This window comes from Benincasa hispida, chromosome 6 (assembly GCF_027475165.1).
Source record: "Benincasa hispida cultivar pf3 chromosome 6, pf3_genome.v1.1, whole genome shotgun sequence".
NCBI classification, from domain to species: Eukaryota; Viridiplantae; Streptophyta; class Magnoliopsida; order Cucurbitales; family Cucurbitaceae; genus Benincasa; species Benincasa hispida.
Genome location: NC_143483.1, coordinates 56,114,209 through 56,136,504, shown reverse-complemented (window position 1 = coordinate 56,136,504; position 22,296 = coordinate 56,114,209). Strand labels below are relative to the sequence as shown.

General features: G+C 35.0%; 1 protein-coding gene across 1 annotated transcript; it reads right to left on the bottom strand.

The window, feature by feature from the left end:
• Positions 1-10: 10 nt before the first annotated feature.
• On the bottom strand, positions 11-20,645 carry LOC120079706 (RabGAP/TBC domain-containing protein). The gene is made up of 15 exons (XM_039034033.2): positions 20,376-20,645; positions 20,064-20,237; positions 19,887-19,938; positions 19,694-19,801; positions 13,606-13,690; positions 12,735-12,789; positions 12,164-12,562; positions 10,596-10,655; positions 8,680-8,778; positions 8,347-8,457; positions 7,529-7,600; positions 7,312-7,428; positions 4,996-5,145; positions 2,332-2,432; positions 11-633 (listed from the first exon to the last, which is right to left on the bottom strand). Exons 1-15 carry the CDS (start codon positions 20,436-20,438, stop codon positions 309-311), a joined length of 1,971 nt encoding a protein of 656 aa, XP_038889961.1. The 5' UTR covers positions 20,439-20,645; the 3' UTR covers positions 11-308.
• Between the last annotated feature and the right edge of the window lie 1,651 nt (positions 20,646-22,296).

Here is a 22,296-nt window from a genome sequence, read left to right as displayed (position 1 = left end):
TTCTATTATATGTATAAAATAAATAAATAAATAAAAAGTGGTAAATGTTGGGGGAACACAAATGACTTATCCAGTTCAAGTGAAACGCTTCTGTGCATTTCCTTCTGGAAGTTGACTGAACAATAATACTTGCCTGCTCGTCAGAGATCATGGAACATTCATATAATATGATAGATTGATACCATGGAAAATTTAAAAATCCATACTTTCCTACAAAATTAAGCTACTTAACAGATGCGCAATTCTTTGTTTTCCAATATATTGGACTACCAGGGCTTGTTAATCAACAAGGAATAGAATGAATATCTCTATAAGACTTCATCTTGCTGAATGTAATATGAACCATCATCCAATGGCAATGAGGGAGGGGTTCCAGGAGGGATGTTAGCTGCACCATTCTCTCCAGCACATACACATAAAGCCTCTGCATCCCTGATGGCAGCATCAAGGTCAATGTGACCACTCAACTCATTAATAAATTTCAAGAGCGTGTCAAAGTCCATCTGCTCCCCCATTATCTTGCTACGATAGCGCTTCAAGACCGCAACACAAATGTACAGATGCAGGTGCTCAGATGGATAATGAGTCCATAATACCTCCCATAGATGCATGACCTTTTCGTATTCAAATTCTCTGTAAGTGAATAAAGAACGATAATTAAGAGAGAATCCATGAGAAACTAATTCTCGATCAAAAGAAGTGTTTTGGCATAAAATGAGATATATAACTCTATTAAAATGATAATACAAAATCAGCACATGGAGCAACTCAAAGAAATTTTTGAAGTATGAAGTTAGCCTATGATACAAAGTGGTGGTTTGGCCTTCCTTGGAGGGAAGCCAGCTAAATTATAAGCAGAGAATTAGGGGCATGATATTCAGTTAAATTTGATAAATTAAACATCTTTAAGATGCTGATGTTCATGAGTAGTTAAGTTGCCTACAGAATGCTGCTGACTCGTGAATGCTTTGCAGTTTTTTTAACACTTAGGGGTCTGGAGATCAATCTCTTTCTAAAAGTATCATTATGCTCTTTGGGCAAATATTTTCAAATTCTTCAAATGAAGATATAGAGAACAGGGTAGAAATTTTTGTACCGGAATGTTGTCAAACTTGGTTTTCTAAGTACTAGTGGAACAATCTTTTAACCAAACTATGCAATCACAACTAATACTATAGCAATGTAAATTATAACTATTATCCAGCCTTTTCTGAGTTGCTTAATTGTCGAAATTGCCTGTGGCATTCGATAAGAATACTTAGATATCCATCTCAATAGCATCACATATAATTTGCTGTTTATCGATTGAAGGTGATAATTGGTTCCTTTCCTGGTAGTGCTAGTCCATTGATAGTGAGGTCGGACATGCGCTGCTTAATGTGAATTGATTACTCTTCTTTACCCAACTTACCTGGTCCTTCTCACAAATCAGAATGCTTGACAATCCGCCCAATTCTTCTCAATCCACACAATGGCAGTAGTCATGTATGTCATGTCTACTCAAATGGTAATTTCCCGTCAGTACTCACTTTAAACAAGGTTATTATAACATTCGTAAAACTGTTGAATAAATTCAGTCACAAGGTGATTTCTTTGCTTGCATTTCTATATTCATGCAAAACATCAGCAAAAATTCAAAGGTATCGAACCTCTCTGTCAACAATCTTATCATATTCAACCAAGGAACCGCAGCATCTTTCAAGATAAAGAGCACTCTTTGGATAGATTCTTTTGTGCTATTCTTTTGGTTGTTTCTGTTTTAAATGTCCTCCCCTGATTATCACTATAGCTTTAATACTCTCTTATCCATGAGAGGCTTATGTACCTCCTTTGGAAGGGGGCCCTGATGAATTGTTTCTTCTTCAGAACAAAAAGTTTAAACTTGGTCGCACAACAGATAAAACTGATGCTGCTGGCTTTACTTGTTTGCAACCAATTTACCTTCCCTGTCCGATCCAAAAAATTTTCCAAGTTTAGAATTACATTGGATGAGGGTAGATGTACTTTCATCTTGTAGTATTGATACTTTGGAGGCCCAATTTTTTTGGTTTACAGACAGCCAGTATAGTATGTAGTACATGTTGCTCAAACCAAAACTTTCTGTTTCAGACTGATCTGAGTACTGTATCTTACTTTCTTAAGCACATTTCTTAAGCCCCCCACTACAGAGATTCATAATGTGGACAGATACTAATAGTAATCAATTAACAAACGAAAGGATAGTGGAGAGAATTTGTACAATGATCCAGGGTAAAAATATAACCAAGATATGACCAGTATTCCAGCTTTAAAAGGGAAAAAAAGTGCAGATACAGGTGATATGATCCTGACCTTTTGAACTGTATGAGAACCCAACGGAAGCAAAAGAAATAATTCAAGCAATCATGCTGGCTGAAGTAGTTATGCAATGGGGTATCTAACAACTCTACCAGCTGCCAAAGACATACCAGAAGAAAATTAGAAAGGAAAATGACACCATATAAACATATGGTGGATCGTAAAATCAATATTTTAAAAAGAAATATAACATTTCCTATTAAATAAAATTAGATATTCATAAATAAATTTTAAAAATAATTACATAAGATATTGTATTTGAAAAATAATGAATAATGAATAAATAATGTATGGCAGCTTTATTCATAAGATGAGAGAGAAGATTCTTATGCTTTTCTATTTCATTTATAATAAGTTGACCAAATATTGAAAGAACTTGAGCAAATAAACAACTCAAATAGTCAAGAAGACTAAAAACTCAATGTGTTACACAAACCAAGAAAGTTTCAATAAAATAATAAAAAATAAAGAAAAGGCGAGATAAGCGAAGGAAGTCTCAAACAAGAATATTACAGAAAGCTCTTCCAATTGGCACAAAAATTTGACAACGTATAATAACAAAATGAAGGCATCCTAATATGCAAGTGCAACTAGGGCTACACGTTATGTTGTCTCAAACTCTATCCACAAGGACTTGGTCTGATTTAGGGCAATACTTTGTCAATTAGTTGGTGGGTGAATTAGTTAGGTTGATAAACTAGACGTTTAAGACTTATGAATACTAGTGTTCTGCTCATAAAAAGAGGCTCATTAATAAACTCTCTCTATTGGTTCAAACCAAAGTTGGTATCTGGAGCAGCCTCAAGAGAGAGCCGGATGGCCAGAAAAAAGCAACCACATTCAGAAATGATGCAGTTCAAACAAGACGCTTGTCATCAGCAAATGTCTTGGAGATATTCAAATAAATGTGATCGAGGTCCAACAAATGATGGGTACAATGGCAAGATAATTCAATCAATAAATTTTGGATCTTTCTAATCTGCACAATCGATGGGAGCAAATCAAGATGCAAGAGAGCTAAGCACCTTTGTTGATAGATAAAGGGTGAGGGGAGATAAAGATGCAAAAGAGCTAGGTTTGCCTCCATAACCTTAGACCATCAGACACAGGGAAACTCCGTCTAAAGAGAAGCCCTCCCATGGAAAGTTCCTGAAAAACCTTTCCAACAGCCTTTGCAATTTCAGAAGGATGGAGAAGTAAATAGAGTTATTTATTTATTATCTTTCAATTAATTCTTTTTAAGAAACACACACACACACACATATATTCCTCAAAATGAAGTGAAGGAACAACCTAGGTCCCCCAAGTAGAGATAACACCCGCCCAAAGCCAGGCTAAAGGAACATTATAAAAGGAGAGCCTTCCAATTGTTCCTTTTTCTTTTTGGTTGACAACAAGAGGGGTATAGAGGATTCAAGTCTATTCTATTGGTTGAGATTCCTTAACTAGTTGAACTGGGATATAAAATCCATGGTGATACAAAAAACATTCCCAATTGGTCACAAGGGAAGGGTATGTATGGGAAGCAAAAAGATTTGAACTTTTCAGACAAAAAAAAAAAAAAAAAACAACACAAAACAAAAGGATTTGAACTTTTACACCAACAAATAGCATATTAGTAACGAGATCAAAGAACACGTCGAAAGGCTTTTCTTTGTCCATCAAACCCTTTCTACTAGGGATGAAAATCATTTGACTTAGTAGACCAAGATTTTCCAACTTGAAAGAAGATTCAAGCAAAAAAGGAAGGTCAGACGAAGAAAAGACCAAAGAAATGCAAAGAAACTTCTCCAAGATCACTCCCTAGGATAAGGACACAGACATGGTGATACTCTCTCCTATCTCCTCTCTCCTCTACACCCCCCACCTCTCCATAATTAGTTCCGACCACCATGCCTCCTCCACCGCCGACCGCCTCACCCTCCGCCATCACCAGTCAATTCATATTGATCAGAAAATTTTCTCTGATCTCTTCGATTGTACAAAGCAGTGGAAACATTTCAAATTAACCAAACAAAACTGATCAAACACCCACTACATTTTTGTTTCATGGAAGACTCTTGAATGGCTTGCTTCATCATTCAATTCCCTTTTCAAAGACCCATGTAACCATGAGTTTTTTAGAAAGCTGCATGATGAAGGCAACACGCTTTGGCTTGAAAAACACAACATGGATACTTTGCTGAGATCACTCTCTTGGAACACTCCGGCCGCTGCACCAACATCCTGATTCTGTCTATGGAAAACAAATTGGGATGGTTCTTTTTCTACTCACTGGCTTCAGAGTACCCTAGGAAGCTCTGTCCGTCCTGGAAAAGCCCGACAGAGAGCACAAATTATTAACTTAGGTTTCAGTTTGTGGAGAAAACAAGAGAAGCCCTTCCCTAAAGTCCTTGTCAAACAGAGCTCCAACCTCCCCATCAGAACAGCTTCGGGAACAAAGGATCTTTCTTTACCAGCAGCAAATACAGTTGCATGTACATTTCTCCATTAAAACCAAATACCAGCAGGAAACTGTTTACTTAAAATTTAAATAATTAACAAAAATCAAGCAACTTTATTGCACAATATTTTACCTAACCATTATAAATATAGATAGCTTGAGTGTGATTTGCATGTGCATGCAATGAAGAAATACAAGTAGGGGGAGGTGGGGACCTTGGAAATTGCAAAAAGTTGGCAATGCATGCCCGTCTGGTCACGATTAAAGTTTGGTCCAAGGCGTTCCATTAGAGCAACAAAACACCAAAATGACTCTGACTCATCGCCCATTACGAACAATATCGGTGAAAGAAAATCACTCATACCCTGTAAGTTCTCACAGTAAAATCATCAAGAGTTAAAAAGTAAGTAATGAAATTTAACCAATATAATTCGCCTAAGCAATTTTAGTGCATCAAAAAGGTGAAAAAAAAACAACTCAAAAGCAGCTTCCATCTACTGGCATATAAAAAACTGAAGGGAAAAAACTCTGAACATAGTGATAAATAAAAATGATACAACTTCCATGCATTACAATTTGATTTTCATTGTTAAATGCACAACATAAATATGTCTTAATTGTCAATTACCAGGATAAACTATTCGGAAGAAAATCTACCATGGTTGGGTAGGACCATTTAAAAAGTCTGATAGAACTTTTGGGTACCAGAAAATAACTATAACCACTTTTGGGTACTATAGGAAAAGTCTTATCCAAGATAACCTTATTGTAAGATCTCATTTATAAATCTTGTCCAGCTAACAAAATCACTGTGACGCAGATTATTAGCATTAAAACCCAGTTCAAAGATATGAAAGGTAGGAATTTAGAACGTCCAGGTTTGTGAAATTTATTTCAATTTTGTTGATGTACTATTCATTTCAAGGTGCCTAGGGATTCCAGTGCATGAAATCCAGAAATTACTTATTCAACTGTTTCATTTTTTCTTTATGTTTGCTAAAATACCTTTAAGATGATGCAACTGTTTGTCTTTATAACTCATGGAAAGATGAATCGAGGAAAACCTATGAATAGACCAGCTACAAGAAAAGACCTCATGATAGTCAATATGGGACCTCACCACCCATCAATGCACGGTGTTCCTCAACTCATCCGTACTTTGGATGGTGAAGATGTTATTGACTATGAACCAATATTGGGTTATTTACACAGAGGGATGGAAAAAATTGAACTCCATCCTGGCTTTAAGTTTAATTCGCTATTGCACACTTGTGACAACGCCAATGCCCAAGACTGGACAACTATTAAATAATACGTCCTCAAACTCCCCTACCCTCTCCAACCAGCTCTAAGAAATGTGAAATAATAGCAGAGAGGGGCCTGCAAACACCAATTAGCAGCCAACGAGAGCAAACACCAAAAACAAGTTCGCAGTGCCAACCTCCAATGGTCCAACCTACTTTTACATATGATATAATAACCTTCCCTCTACAATCTCTTTCAGAATTCTCTGAGCTAGGCATCACAGAATAGTCTTATTCTCCTAATCTTGTATCGTATAACACATATTTATAGCCACATAGAGGATAGAATTTAGGAAGCACCTAAGACTTCAAACATCGTAGTTATATCCTTGCTGACATATAGAATTCATATCTAGATCTAACAACTTCATATGTAGATATATTACAGTTTTTTTAAAGGAACAAAACTTTTCATTGATATAATGAAAAGAGGCTAATGCTCAAAATATAGGAAAACCGATAATTCGAGAAAAGATGAAAACAATGAATATGATAACTAATACATCCAGTGTTCTTTAAAGCTCAAGGTGCAATAAAACGCAATAGTCTTTTGTGAATTAATCACAAGGTGCAAAAAAGTGTTTTTTTTTTTTTTTTTGGTGAGGTGTACTATAAAGAAGATAGAGCATAGTTGGAGTGGAAATAAGCATAGTTGAAGTGGAAATATGAAAAAAAAAACCCTAAACACAAGAAGTTTTGCATTTAGGCTTAGTAAATTTGATTTTTTTATTTAATAGAGAAGGAAAAACCTTAATTATTACTATTTTTAAAATTAATGAAAAAGCCCTAAGGCCTAGGGCTTAAAGTTTTGGGGCTTCACAACAAGCACACGCCTGAAGCGCAATTTATTTTGTGAGCCTGGCCTTTTTAAGGCGAGGTGCCAGCCCTACGCCTTGAGCCTAGGCGCGTGCTCGGGAGGGATTCTTAAAGCACTGAATACATCCAAATGACAATAGTTAAGTGAAAGAGAAAAAGCCCCCCAAGACTACAACTTGTAAAGAGAAAAACAAAAATCATAGAGATAGAACATCAAGCTTCCCAGACGACTCCATATATTACAGTTGGGCAGCAGCTTACAATTACAAAAACTTCAGGTATCCCTTCACTGACAATTAAGTTCAAATAAAATGTAAACTCTTTCTGAAACCCTAGTAGGTTCAAGAAATAAAGTAAAAGTAGTTCTTGGTGCCTGAACTATAACTATAAGGCATAGGAATAAAGACATACCTGACAATATCCAAGATCGAAGTTATAAAATGAGTAGGTCAACAAAATATCATGCAGAAGCTTCACATTAGGGTTTTCATCCCCATCAAAGAAAGAAAGTGATCGGTCTGTCCTCACCTTAGGAAAAGATTAAAATGAACTATTTAGAAATGGAAAAGATAAAATTTATTTAATAACCAATTAAATTAAACAAAGTATCTCATTTTGATACACGTACCACATCTTTCTCAATAAGGCCTTTCCTTTCTTTAAATTTGGTAAATCTTTTTGCCTGCTCCGGGGAGATACTCTGCAGGAGAGAGAAAAAAAAAAGATACACAGAGATAAGCTTCACTTAGTGGGTTAAGGGAAAATGGATGATTTTATTATTTACAAAGCTAAACCTAGAAAGAATTCTGTGGAACAAAGATTCCACTACATAAAAGGTCAAAAAATATTCAATTATATTTTGTGATTGATGGATTAATCATTATGTCCTGAATGACGTATACAATACAGACATTTTTTATTTGTAATCTCTATGGATGGGTAATGGAGTTTTTTTTGTATAACAACACATATTTCATTCCAAAATATTAAAAAGGATATAAGATATCTTATATCCATTAAAAGTGGGGTGTGTTAAAAAAGGTCCCCAATCCAAATTGATCACAGAAGAAGAGAAATTAGCATACCATTTATTTGACTTAGAGCAGAGGGAGATTATATGCTGTTATGCTGTACATTCTCCCTAATTTTGCCTTCCATCCAATCAAAAACATAGTAGAATACAGTTTTTTTTTTTCCTTAGCAGCCCACACAAAAAATCATAATTACAAAAAAGTTAATTGACAGATGCCTACAAAGAGGTATTTAACCGAGTGCCCAATCCAAGACCTCCCCAGCTAGAAATTACGTTTTGGCATAAAAAGCTAATTTAATAATCTCTGGGTGCGCCATGCAAAATATAAAGTCACATGGAGACAAAACTCATCTAGCCTTCTAGCTTCAGCAGAAAACGAAGAAAAAAAATGTAGGACAGGGTTTATGATAAACCTGCCACTGGTTCTTTATTGTCAAATACTCTGATCTTTTGATGGATTGAAGATATTCCCTCTCAGCATACGTGGAATCATAAGCATGGTATCCCAACAAGAAAGCCCATACCTATATTTTATTTATATTATTGACAACAAAACTTCATTTAAAAAATAATAATAATATTAAAAGAAAAGAAATTTAAAAAGAGATCTATGGAGGACTATGAAGTCCTTCAAACAGTTGATCATAAACCAAATTCAATTCGTATTACTGAAATTAGAAGAGAAAAATACATAGAAGAATACACTCATTATATGTAGAACTTCACTACCGCTATAGAAGACATACCTCTTTTCGTAGATTATGCTCTACTCCCCCATAAAATATTCTCTTTCTCAAGGATTTTGAATCCATAACTCGTCCCTCAGCATCCAAGAAAGTGGCCCACTAAAAATAAAAAAGCCAGCATGGTCAAACATATATCCTGTTGCAAGTATATGGATGCAATCTAGTATAAATACATATGTACAATATTCCATGACAAAACCAAATCATCCAAGGACGTCTTAGAGTCTGCTATTTTCAACGCTTTCTTTTGGTGTAAAAATTTACAAGCCATTAAGTCTCTTTCCTTATTACAAACTGAAAACATTTTTTGGTATTCCTTATGAATGAGCCCCTTTTGTATATCTTCTTTCAAGAGAAATAAAAGAATGTACAAGGACAAACAAAAATACAAGTTTACCAACAAAACCTCAATACAATGGTATGAATACGATACTACTTTGGAATCAGATGGGGGTTTTTCGTAGCAGTCCAAGGGGTTGGTTTACTTTTGGGCATCCTTTATTTGCTTTGCTATTCTCCTTCAGACACATTTGGCATGGTGGTGCTAGAACCTTCTTTAGAGATGTCTTTGCTAGGATTAACCCAGATTTGGACGTCCCAAGACTAGTTACAGAAACAGATCCCAATCCAAAAGAATGAGAACAAGTAATTAGAATTACAAAAAGTTTGCTTAATAGATGTCCATAAAGACGACTTATAACTAACCAATTCCCTCCATAATAGACCTCGCAGACCCTTTTGTACTATTCCCCTCATGCCAAATGCCCCACAAAATGGCAAAAAAACCAAGTCTGCCACAAGGAAGGTTCAAGAACCACCTCAATCATGGAAATACACCCTCCCTTATAAGCCATATCCATCCCAAAGGTTCTGAAAATTGACACAAAAGGGCAAAGAAATATTCAAAGGACACTTGATACTCCGAAAGGGAGCAAAAAAGAAGAAAAACAACCACAACTATAAGACAATAAAAAGTGAAACAATTAAAATGAAACATGAGCCATCCTTTTATGGTTGTATTTGTTGCTTTTGTATTTTTCTTTTTTCCATCCCAATGTTTGTATCTCTTGAACATTTATTCCTTTTTATTCCTTTTCACAATATAATGAGAAATGCTACCAGATACTCTTAAAGGTTTTCACAGAGGGATCCTATCATGTTAGCAACCTTCAATTTGCAAACGGTATCTAATCTTCTGCTTGGAAATCTTAATAAACTTGCTAGAGTAATTAACCCTCTCAAATTAATCTCCACCTCAAGGCTCAAGTTAGACCTATCTAAATCTACTAGCCATTATTACTACCATTTTGTGGGGAAACCAAGCTTTCATTAAGCAACAAAAATAGCCCAATAAGTAGGTAAGATTATTATCTATTATGATGCACAGGGGCATGCATTGAGTTTAAACTGCATCACTGGCTGGCCACTTTGTTATTTAGGAATGTTGATCGTCAATTGGTTGAAGAGTTGATTATGCATAGCCTAACAAAATGGAAACATCCCTTTTTCTTAAGTGGACAAAGATTTTCTGTGCTCAAATGAATTTTAATCTAATGTTAAAAGATCCGTTTGAAATTTCGATTTTTTTTTAAGAGAAGGGAGAGCTACTGTCTGACAAAATGCAGTAGGGTAATTTTTTGGCCCGTGGTAAGATAAAAAGAAATAGTACTCAAAACTCGATAAGGATGGGGACTTGATAATACTTCATTAGAACTTGGGGAACTCCCCATTCTGTATGTCCTCTTTCCAATGAGATTTGTCTCTGAGAATTTGGGGGACGGGGGGGGGGGGGTGTTGGGGTACAGAGGATTTAGGTCGAGTGATATTAACAAGACCACAAAATGGAACATGATGTTAATTGTAGTACTATCTCATTTTCAACAAAGTAATAAAGAAAGAATGAAATATGTATTCACCTCTTCAGATCCCAGAGGTGGTTGTCGTGGCTTTCCCCACACTAGGGTCCATTTATCAAACTGCCAAAGATATAAAAAGTTCATGATTCAAGATGCCTAATGAGAACATATTTTATGAAGTCCTGAATTCGAAATAGAATATAAGTTATTAAATAAAAGCAATAAAATTTGCTCATGATTGTAGATGTTCAGAGTAATGTATCTATCTTAAGTATTTAAACTAGAATAGAAACAAGAAAATTACTGCAACACCATTCTCTCATAATTACTGGTGTCTAGAGTAAGTTATCAAATCCACAAGACAAACATGACCTTATAACATCTGAGATCATCTCAGCGAAAAATATAATAATAACTGAGATCAGAATCTTAAAAAATATTGTAATTCTAGGAAGGAAACTTAAATTCCTGACCTAAAAGAAAACTCATAAAAGTATAGATTTTCTTAATGTTAATCGTACTTCATTTCTTATGGTTCATGCTGTTTGGCTCAATTTTGGTTCAGAGTTTGGTACGATTCAGTTCACTTGTTGGCCTCTTCTCGGTGCGTTTTTCCCAATCTCCTTGGTGGTTATTTTTTTCAAGTTTTATGCCTCATTTGGCTTTGATTTTATCCTTCCATTTTTCTTTTTTTTTTCTTCTCTCTCTTCTGGGTGGAGTTTGTGTCTCTTGAGCATTAGTTTTTTTTCTTTTCATCAAAGAAAGTTTTGCTTCTTGTCCAAAACTAGTTTAATTCCTCAAAACATAAATGGTCATTACTAAGGGTTCTCGTATAATGGCACTATCCACCATCTTGCTTCAACTAGATACATAATAAGACAATACTGCCAGCATGCAGGTCATCTAACAATTCAAAAAGTGTTCAAAGAGTATAACAACTCAGGGAAGATATCCTGCTCTAAGCCTCCAACATGTTGCAACTGAAGCAATTGCTTCCAAACAAACTAAATTCCAATTTCCGGGCAAAGGGAAGTTAAAAAGAGGGAAGGGACTACAAAATCTAAAACGATGCACAGAGCCCTTTTCAATACCTCCTCAAAATTGTTTATCTCAAAAGTTCCCACACCCTATTATTCTCAATCACATGTGAATTTTTCTGTTTGACAACAAAACTATATCAGAGGGCTCGGACTTCCACAAAATTTCAAATAATGTAGTTTCCATAAATAAAAGAATGTTTAGAACGTCCCCAATTCAATTAAGCATAGAATTTCTTCATAGTGGTCAGTGACTCAAAGGACGAGAAAGAAGAAGACTTGGAGATGGACCCTCGAAAGGAGCCACAATCGAGGGAGGAAATTAACAAGACCAGATATTGCCTTTGTAATCCTTTCCATCCAGCCATGAAGAGGCCTAACCTAATGGTTCTAAAGGATCTTAGCTTTTCCTTTGGATCTCACACCCAAAAGAATTTCCACAAGCCATCACCCACCCACCTTGGAAAGCAAATTGATAAGCTGCATTCTGATAAAATCGTAAAAGGAACCTCATCCTTTCCATTCCACCATGAACTGAAGAAAAAAGAGAGAAGTTTTAATGAAATTACAGTTGAAACAAGATCTCTTCACCTGAATAGGTTCTTGGACAACAGGACTGTCATCTGTAACTTTTTCTAAACCATTGGATGGTCTCTGAGGGGAATCAAGAGAAGATTGATTTTGGATTCGCATCTCTTCCGCACTAAAACCATTATTATGATTTTCACGAAATAGTTGTGAAGTTGTTTCTCGTGCAAATTTGGTGACAAGAGAAAATTTTTCCAGAATTTGAATTGGGAGGTCACGTGCTGGATCATGAACCTTTTGTCTTTGTTTCCCACTGTACCGAGAAATTTTGGATCTTTCATCATGAGAATCTTCACCAGCCCTCCTTTCTGCATTTGATGGAGACTCATCAACTGAAATGGATGAAACGGGTCCACTGGCTATCGAACCAGCCCTTGGCAGCTCCAAAGACGATAAAGTTCTCTACAGATGAGAGCAAAGTGGATCAGTATCCTTGGATGATTCAACTGTAGTAAAGCAATAATATGAAGAAAGAAAATGCCACTAAAAGGTTGAAAATCTGAAGAGAACCAAAACATTGACCCAGAGAAACAAATGATGGACATTGTCAATAGATGAGAAGGGTAACAGATACCTGAAGAGGATTCTGAAAATCATTCACTAGGAATGTATTTGCATCTTCTTCAGACCTGCATATGTGCTGAAAATTAGAAAACTTGCAAATAGAATCCGACTAACAGTACAAATTTAATTAATCATAAAGAAGTCAAGATGAAAACAAAAAGTAGGGGCATTTATAACTAAATTACATATTTTAAGGAAAAAGAATTACAACTCCAACCAGCAAAAAGGAAAAAATAAAAGGAGCACACAATCATAAATTCCTCAAGATACATCCCACGAATGAAAACAGACGGCCAAGGACAAAACAACAAAGGAAAAACCAAACAAACAAATTTGGGAAAACTAGCAGAGAACAGCAGTAATGGAAAATGAAGGAAGAACAGCTGTAGAATCCGAAGACTTTCAAGTGCAGAAACAAAAACAGAACCTTCTGACTGCAATAGAAAAAACAGAACCAACCTTCAACTTGCCAAACTTGAGAACTACTACATCAAACTTTCCTCCTGGCACCAACATGTAAAGTCCTCAATTTTATTTTTTGATGAGTGAAGGGTGAGAAAGGATTATACACAGCTTAAAAGCCAACAACCTGGTCATACAGGCACCCTACTCAAAAGAGTAAAAACACACACCAATTGACACACGTGCTATTTTATTGTATGAAATCTGGGATGCCTAGTTCTTCTTTAACCTTCTTGTGACTTTTTCTTTGCTAATACAATGCTAATTATCTAAAAACAAGCACCAATGTGCATACATTCATACATTATGAATTGTATGAACTTTTAGATTTAGCTTCGTAAGCACCATGTTCATGTGGCATTCTTTGTAAGCAAATAAAATGAAAGAAAGAAAGTAATTAACAAATGACAAGAACAAACCTCACAAGAAAAACATGTTGCTTTACAGTAGCAAGAAACTCCCGAACTCCTCCATTGTAAAAATAAAGAGATGGAAATGCAAGTCCTGCAAATCATTCCAACCTTGAGCAGATAGAATTGTACCATGACAACAGATTTCGGACACAAAAGATGAAATGTCATTAACAATTAGGTATAACATGTAAGAGTAGCAGCGTTATTCATTATTTCATTTACTCAAACAACATTCAAGACTGCAACATAAACACACTATGAAAAAAATTCTAACTAAGCCAATTTAAGAAAAATAGAGAACTTCATCGGCAGCAAATTCCATAAGGAAATAAACCCAATAATGCTTCAAAACAATAATACATTTTCGTTTGTTCACATAAAACCATTGCCCGTGGCTTTATATTTTGAAATGAAATATCATGAAAGAAAGGGTTATATGATTCTATAAGAATTCCATTGATGAATGAAATTCACAAAGGAAGAAAAAAAACTTACAAAAATCCATAGTGGGTTATAAAAAGTTCTGTTACATAGCTATAAGGTTACCCAAAGAATGTGAAAATTTTCCTTTGGGAACTCAGTCTCTCTTGTTTAAACTCGTTTCACAGGTTGCAGAGAAGATTCCTGTGGATTTATGTATCACCTAGACATTGTATCCTTTGCAAATCGGATGAAGAAACCCATAAGCACCATTTTATCATGTCTTACGGCAAGAGCCTTGTGGGATTTCCTTTTTTTTTTTTTAAATGAAAACATAATTTTTAATTGAAATAATGAAATGAAACTAAGGCTCAAATTACAATCGAGAATATAAAACATAAAGCTATCAAAAGCTTGCCAGTACAAGAAGAGAAAAACAATACTAAACCAATATTGCAAATAATAGAAGAGAAGATAAAAATATTCCAGGATAAACAAAATTCTTGAATTGAGACTTCTTCTAGGACAGCTTGAATTCTGAAGAATCCAAAAACCCGCTTCTTGAGTCTTATCTATCAACCATCCTTTGGGCCTCTTCTGAACAACCCGATCAAAAACTTCAAGACTACCAAATTCCTTCTCAAAACACAACCAAAAATGGAAATAACCTCTGAACCACTCTCTGGAAATCTTTTGCTGTGATATCTCTTATATATGGATCTGGCATTATTTATATGGTTCAACTCAACTTCCAATGCTATAAAACCATCCCATGCTGCCAATAAATCCACACATCTTTTTTTTTTTTTTTTTTGAAAAGGAAAAAGTCTCTTCATTAAGATAATGAGATGAGACAAAGCTGATAATACAAGGGAAACAACATTCAAAACTTGACACCAAGATCGGGAGGCGCACCCAGGCATCTCAACTAGGTTGACACCCCATAGCACCCTCATCATTTCCAAGATAAACAGAACAAGAGTAACAAAGACTATCATAAATCCAACAAAACAGATTACAACCATAGCTTTGGATACGAACAAAGCAAAAATAAAACTAATCTAATAAAAATGTTCATTACACCGTGCAACCAACAAGAAGAGATAGGATTCGGAAGACTCTAAAAATCTGGAAAAATGAAAGCCCTCCAATTTAGGCTTAATTCTTGAATTGAGTATTCAGCAAAATGCTTAGAAAGTGAGCACCAAGAAGTTGCATTCAGCTGAGCTGCCTCGAACCGTTCAAACCAAGCCATTCTCTTGTCATGGAACACACGTTGATTTCTTTCAAACCAAAGGTCAAGAGCAACAACGTCAAAGCATTGATCCAAAGTAGTTTAGCCTTCTTCCTCATAGAAGGGCCCATCAAAATCTGCATTACATTAGAACGAAAATTGTTTCCAAACACCCAATTCAATTCGAAAAACGAAAATAGTCTTATCCAACAATTGCTCGCATAACAGCAGTCAAAAAAGGGGGCATATTTGTGGAGAAAAACACTGAGAAGACAGCTTATTTTGCATCACAGCAGAGCAATTCAATTCCCCAAATAACATAATCCAAACTGTGATATTCACACGCCGAGGACTATTCGACTTCCATAACACTTTCTCCAATTGTTTGTCTAATGGGGAGGCTATTGAAAGATGTTTCACAAGAGACTTGATAGAAAAAACTCCATTTTTATCAATAGACCAGACTCTTATCAGGGGTATTTGACAAATTTTTTCCATCAACAAGCCTAAGGAGGGTCTGAAATTCTAAAATCTCATCCTCCTTCAAGTTTCTTCTGAACAAAATGTCCAAGATGAAGAGCTTTGATCCCAATGATCTGCTATTGATCCCTTAGGATTAATGACTATCTTGAATAATTTAGTAAAACGAACCATCAATGGAGACATTTCAATCCAAGGATACATCCAAAATCCAATTTGGTGCCCATTACCAGGTCGAAAGCATGCTAAAGCTTCAATTTTCAGTCAAGAACTAGAAATGCTAATCCAAGTACTCCTTAAACGTAGGCTGGTTTTTCCAGCTGTATGCCATATGAATGAGCTGCTACCGTGGATACTTCTCACAAATTGACTCCAAAGTTAATTTTCTTCCATGATAAAACGCCAACCCCACTTAGCAACAAAGATAAATTTCTGTTTCGAAGACCTCCAATCCCAAGACCTCCATCTTCTTGTGATCTTGTGACTATCCCCCATTTTACCAGGCAATTCATTTTTCCTCCATTGTGTCCCTCCCAAAAGAAACTTCTATTTTTCGTTCTAATATGGAGGTCACCTTTTCAGGCATTAGAAAATTGGACATATAATAGGTTGGAAGATTAGATAGAACGGATTTATAAAGAGTAATTCTTCCCCCTTGAGATAGATTATACCTTTTCCACAGATCTTAAGCAAACTTTCCCAAACTACAAGGGCGGCATCTAGAGCCTTCTGGGATTTCATTTTGAAGACTTTTGGTTGGCATTCTGTTCTCCCAAATGGTGTGGAAGATTTTCCTTCTTTCTCATTTGGCATCCTTTCAAGAAAGAGAGGATCCTATGGCTTAACTTTGTTCAGGCTTTCTTATGGTCTATTTGGTTGGAAAGAAATGCTCATATCGAACAAAACTTCCAATCTATTCTCTCCTCTATTATTATTTTGTCTATTTCTTGGTGTAAATGAGTTTACCCTTTGTAACTACAGTTTATCTTCTCTTAATTCAAAAGGGAAATAGAATTGTTGAACGCATGCTAAAGCTTTAGCATGATTAACACACCCCAGCAAGTCATAAACGAAGGGACGTTTGTGCGACGATAAACTGTAGGGACCCTTGTGAGGTTTGGTCCTTAGCTATTTCCCTTCGTTCAACAATTCTAACATCAAACTCCAGCAGGAAATAGCTCCACACAGCCCTCGCATACAGGGAATCTCAAAGGAGATGATTCAGGTCTTCCTCCACCTTCCGACAAAGAATACATTAAAAAGAACCTCACAAGCAAAGTCATCCTCCTAACAAACCTATCTAAAGTGTTCACCTGACCAAGCAAGACTTGTCAACTAAAAAACCTGACTTTCTTAGAAATATTAATCCTCCAAACCACATCAAACATAAACTCCCTAATAGGGGAGGGATCCAAAAATAATCTGAAAAAGAATTTACAAGAAATCCTTCACTAGGATTTGGACTCCAAATGCGAACATCCCTTCTCCCCACCCTAAAATTGCAATCCTCCAATAAAGAAAGAAAAGAGGAAACCTCAGTCATTTCCCTATTGGACAAATGATGACGAAATCCAAAAGAAAAAGACAGTTCTCATACCAAATCAAGAAATCCAAGACCAAGCGATTCTTAAAAGAAGACAAATGATAGAGATGCGGATAGACAGAAGAAAGAGCACTATCCCCCAGCCACTGATCCTCCCGAAAATATGTGTCCTTACCGTCCCCCATGACACAACAAACAAAATGCGAAAAAGTAGGAAGCTCAACGAAATATCTTTCCACGGGTTCCAATGTGTGCCTTTAACCTCTTTCTCCACCCAATCAAAAGGATGGTTACCATGCTTACTCACAATGATCCTACGCAACAAAGCTCGTGCTTAAGGGCGAAGTGCAAAAGCCATTTAGCCAACAAAGCTTTGTTTCGCATCCTTAAGTTGCCAATCTCCAACCCCCTAGTGCACAAAATGCCCCAAACTGACCAAATGAGATCCCTTCCCTTCATCCACTCCTTCCCAAAGAAAATCTCTCATGAACTTCTCTATGCTCTTACAGACCAAACTAGGGACCCGAAAAAGGGAAAGATAATACACAGAAATACCACTAAGCACCGATCTGATCAGAGTTAGCCTACCTGCTTTAGAAAAGAAAGCCTTTCTTCCACATAGCCTACCTGCTTTAGAAGGAAAAAAAAAAGCCTTTCTTCCACATAGCTAACCTCTTTTGGATCTTCTCAGAAATAAGATCTCAGAGTGTCGTAGCTCTCGGGTTACCTCCCAGAGGAAGCCCAAGGTAGGAAGAAGGAAATGAACCAACCTCACAACCAAATGCCTCTACCCATATCCTAAGCTTATTTTGTTCACTATTAATCCCCAAAATTTGACATTTTCTCCTATTGATTTTGTACCTTTAAGGAGACTATAATCCTTTAAGGATTTTGTACCTTCTCCGACTAAAAGCATTAGAACCAAATTGATATAATCTTGTTCCCCTCTATCCATAGTCCTTACTCTTTTAGTCAATTTTCATTTTTATCCCTAGTGTATTAAAACTTCTCAATTAGGTCCTACCAAAAAGAAGTTAAAAGTTGTTATTATAAGTTGATAAATCACTAAATTCTTGTATTATTGACATATTTAAACATGTGAACAAGCCACTCGAATAATATTTGACACATTATATTCAACCCACCCATTAACAAAATCCAAACCACCAATTAACAAGAATCATTTGTTTCAAGTGGCATGTCCATGTGGCATACCCGCCTACCCAAATATAATAATGAAACAACAATTTAATGACACATTAGTTTTATGTTGACATTTTTTATAAGAACCTAATTGAACACTTTTAAGGGTAAATATTTGAGAATTTTAAAACATTAATGACCACTGAGAATATATCATAGGAAAAAGAAATGGAGGAAAAAAACCTTCACATCGATTCATTTTCTTTTTTAATAGGAAACTGTAGAAATTTAATTGATTCACATCCATGAAACAATCTAAAGGCCATGGGACACAGTCCCCATGCAACAATGGAAGGACCAAACAATGGACCTCCGATCTAGGTCGATAACAAGAGAAGAATAGTTGCAAAATGATTTATGCAAGGCACTCCAATTAGAAATCGTAAACTGTACAAGGTAACAAAAGTAACCAGTATACTTCATAATCATTCCCCAGAGTCCAAATGGTAATTCCTACTCTGTTCAGAGGCTGTGATAAAGCTGAGATTCTCTTCAGATTGAAGATTTTATCATGTTCTGAAAACTAAACATTTTGAAAACGACTACTTCAAGTCTCAAGACACACTCAGTTGCAATAATAAAATTGTTCTTGGACGTAAAAACAATGTGTCTTTCAATCCTTAATTTGTTCTTTCCTTTTCTAAAATAAGTTATAAAAATACTTCCATTATTTTTTCTGTTATATCCTTTTTGCTTCTCCTCTGTAATAAAAGGGGTTTTCAGATTTTATTTTCTTCCTTTTGAGTCACAACTCAACTTGGTAAATGAAGAAATGGAATTGATTGTTGACTACAGTGGAATCTTCTAGTTTTTTTTTTTTTTCTTAAAGTTCTTTTTCTCTAGATAAGCGAAGCATCCAAGCTAGAGCTGCTATTCGAATATTTAATATCAAAAACTCTGAAATATAAATATTTAGGAAAACATAAGTTCACCGAAGCTGATACAACTGTTTAAACCTTAAAATGTTTGAAAGCCCGACTCTCTAATATATTTTTATAAAAGAAATAAATAGATAACCGTAGAAACTTGAACAAGTATTACTTTAAAAGGCATCTGAGTTTTACGCATCAATTGGCAACGTTATGGATACAATCAAACGTACAATCACAGTTCAGGAACACTTAAATTTACATCCCAGTAAAATTTGTAATTTGACGAGAACATATAAATGAACAGCGCACTTAGAAAAAGGAAGGAGAGAGAGAATATATTACCTGACGACAATACGATTATAACGTATTGCCAACCAAATGCTGGAGTATGGCGACGGATAGACCTGACTTCGGTGAACGGCACTCCTCTGATGGTGTAAAGATTTCTATCTACATTTAAGAAGCACACAGTCAAGAAATTCATAGCAAGATGATAATTACCATCATTTCGATTACAATTCCAAAGCCAAACTACCTCTCTCCGATAATTTCGCATTTGAGTTTTGTCCTTTATAAGGAATCCATGTCTACAATTAAATACAACAACAGAGATTCCGAGTCAATACAAGGCACATATCCAGAAATGCAATGAAAATCCAAATACAAATTTCTCTATCCAAATAAACACAGAGTTGGGATCAGACATGCTTACAATGAACAGACACGATCCTTGTTTGATCAACCTCAATCTTCCACTAATTCTTTCAGACGCAAACTGCGTAGGATGAATTGTCACATTTTCTTTAGAATAAACAACCTCAGCACCTTCAGGTTCGCTGGATGAGCTTCCTCGACCGCTATCGGTCCGCATCATGCTTGCAGAACCCTAAAATTCAGAAAAAACAAGATCAAAGGAGAAATGACGCAATTGGATGAATATAATTCATCGATGCAAGATAATTAAGAGAGTGCAGCTTAAGAAATTGAACCGTGAAATTAACAAAAACAATAGATTCCGACGTACTTGCTGCTGTGAGGCTGCGTAATCGGCATCATCGGACAAATCGTGAATGTCGGTTTCTAGCATCGCCGTCGGAGAAGCAGTTGCTGTTGCATCAACTTTCAGAGAGCGGCTGCCGATGCTCCTTCTGGCTATTCTTTGCTTTTCTTTGTTTTGCTTTGCTTCTCGTTTGTGCTATTTTCTTTTTTTTCTTTCCCTTTTTTTTTTTTTTTTTTTTTTTTTTTTTTTTTTTTTTTTTTTTGTAATTTATCTCACTTCCTTAGAGGTTAAGGCGTTGTAGGACCCTATGCAATGTATACAATCTTAGAGCGGAGAAGTTACGACGGGACCCACTTACATGAGTTGTGTATTATTTTCTTTTTCTCATCTCCTTTTGACACGTACATATTAAATTAAAATATCATTTTTATTTCCGCATTTAAGGTTGACTCGTTAAATATAATCCTTATCGAAATTGATAAAGTAATAATAATAATTTTTGTAAAAAAAAATATATAATATGGGAATATGTCAAATTTTAAAATAAAAATACTAATAAAAAACAAAAACAATAAACAGAACTAAATTTAAGATTTCTGGAAAGTTAACCACTAAAATTAAATAAATTTCAAAGGAAAATAAACAAAATGTTATTATAACCTAGTTTTGTAAAAAAAAATAAAAATAAGTTCTTATTAGTTATTTATTTCTAATGAACATGAGCAGAGCTGGATATGAAATTTTAAATGGGAAAATAAATTTATCATACATATCTCTATATTTAAATTGTAGTTGGGACAGAAGGCGGTTTAATATATATCTACGATTAGTTGGTGATGTTTTTAGACTTCTGATATGGAAGAATTGTAAATATATAATTTTCTACTTCAAATTAAAAGAAAAAGATTAGACGAAATGAAAATTGATTACCGCTTGAGTCGAGAGATTCGCCAATTTATTGCCATTTCTATGACAAACTTCCAACATGGCCTCTCTTTCCAAAGTTTTGATAGGCCAATTTCTAGCCTAGTAAGTTGGCCAATTTCTTCCAAAGTTTTGGTAGGTTTTAAGCACTTGTTAACTCAAATATGAAAAAAAAAATGCTTTTCTAACTTTTTAGTCTAATAGATAGATATGTAATGTGGGGTATGAAAATTTAAACATCCGACTTTAAAAAAATGAATGTATATGTAAATTATCGTTGAAGCTGAACTATTGATCATCTCATCCTAGTACCTTACTACTTTACAAATTTAATTTTCAGACTACATTTGTTGAAACAATATGTTTTATCTACATAAACATATAAACTAAGTAATATAAAATAGCATGTCTGGCTTAACTTTCTGCCCAGCTTTTTTAGTGAACTTTCTACCTAATAATTTGAAAAAACAAATAACAATAATAGTTAAAAATAAATTTCTGGTGGACTTGGAGGGATAAATTGTAATGTTAGAATAATTATTTGATAGTTTTTTAACGTATAATTGGGGTAAAAAGATTCGAATCAATTAAACTATGCTCACTCCGATAATTATTTGATAGTTGTAGAAAGAAATTAGAACCTTTTGACTTTAAAAAAAATAGCAAGGACGTATAGATAAATTATGAAACATGTTTTGTAATAAAGTATCATGTATTATTAAAAGTTATTGCAGTTATTATACTTATAATTGAATGTCTGTATTTTGTTAGATAAAAATCATTCAATTGATTGATACATATGTTCATGGGAATTTATCCACTATATGCACATGTTAATCTTTAAAAAAAAGAATTAATTAAGGCTAGAGTGGAATTTATGATTTTCTAGAAGTAAAGATGTCTTAACCACTAAATTGTGCTCGTATTGACTTTTTTTTAGTTGTTATTCATAAATAATGGTCAAATCAACATTTGTTATGTTTAAGTTTGTTGATTTGGTCAACCAAGTTTCTTTAAACAA

Excerpts from the sequence above, each read along its gene's own strand:
- LOC120079706 (XM_039034033.2), bottom strand. The coding sequence starts at position 20,438 with ATGCTAGAAACCGACATTCACGATTTGTCCGATGATGCCGATTACGCA. Across the intron at positions 19,802-19,886 it reads TGCGAAATTATCGGAGAGAG|ATAGAAATCTTTACACCATC; the intron begins GTAGTTTGGCTT and ends TCTTAAATGTAG. Across the intron at positions 8,779-10,595 it reads CACCTCTGGGATCTGAAGAG|TGGGCCACTTTCTTGGATGC; the intron begins GTGAATACATAT and ends TTTTATTTTTAG.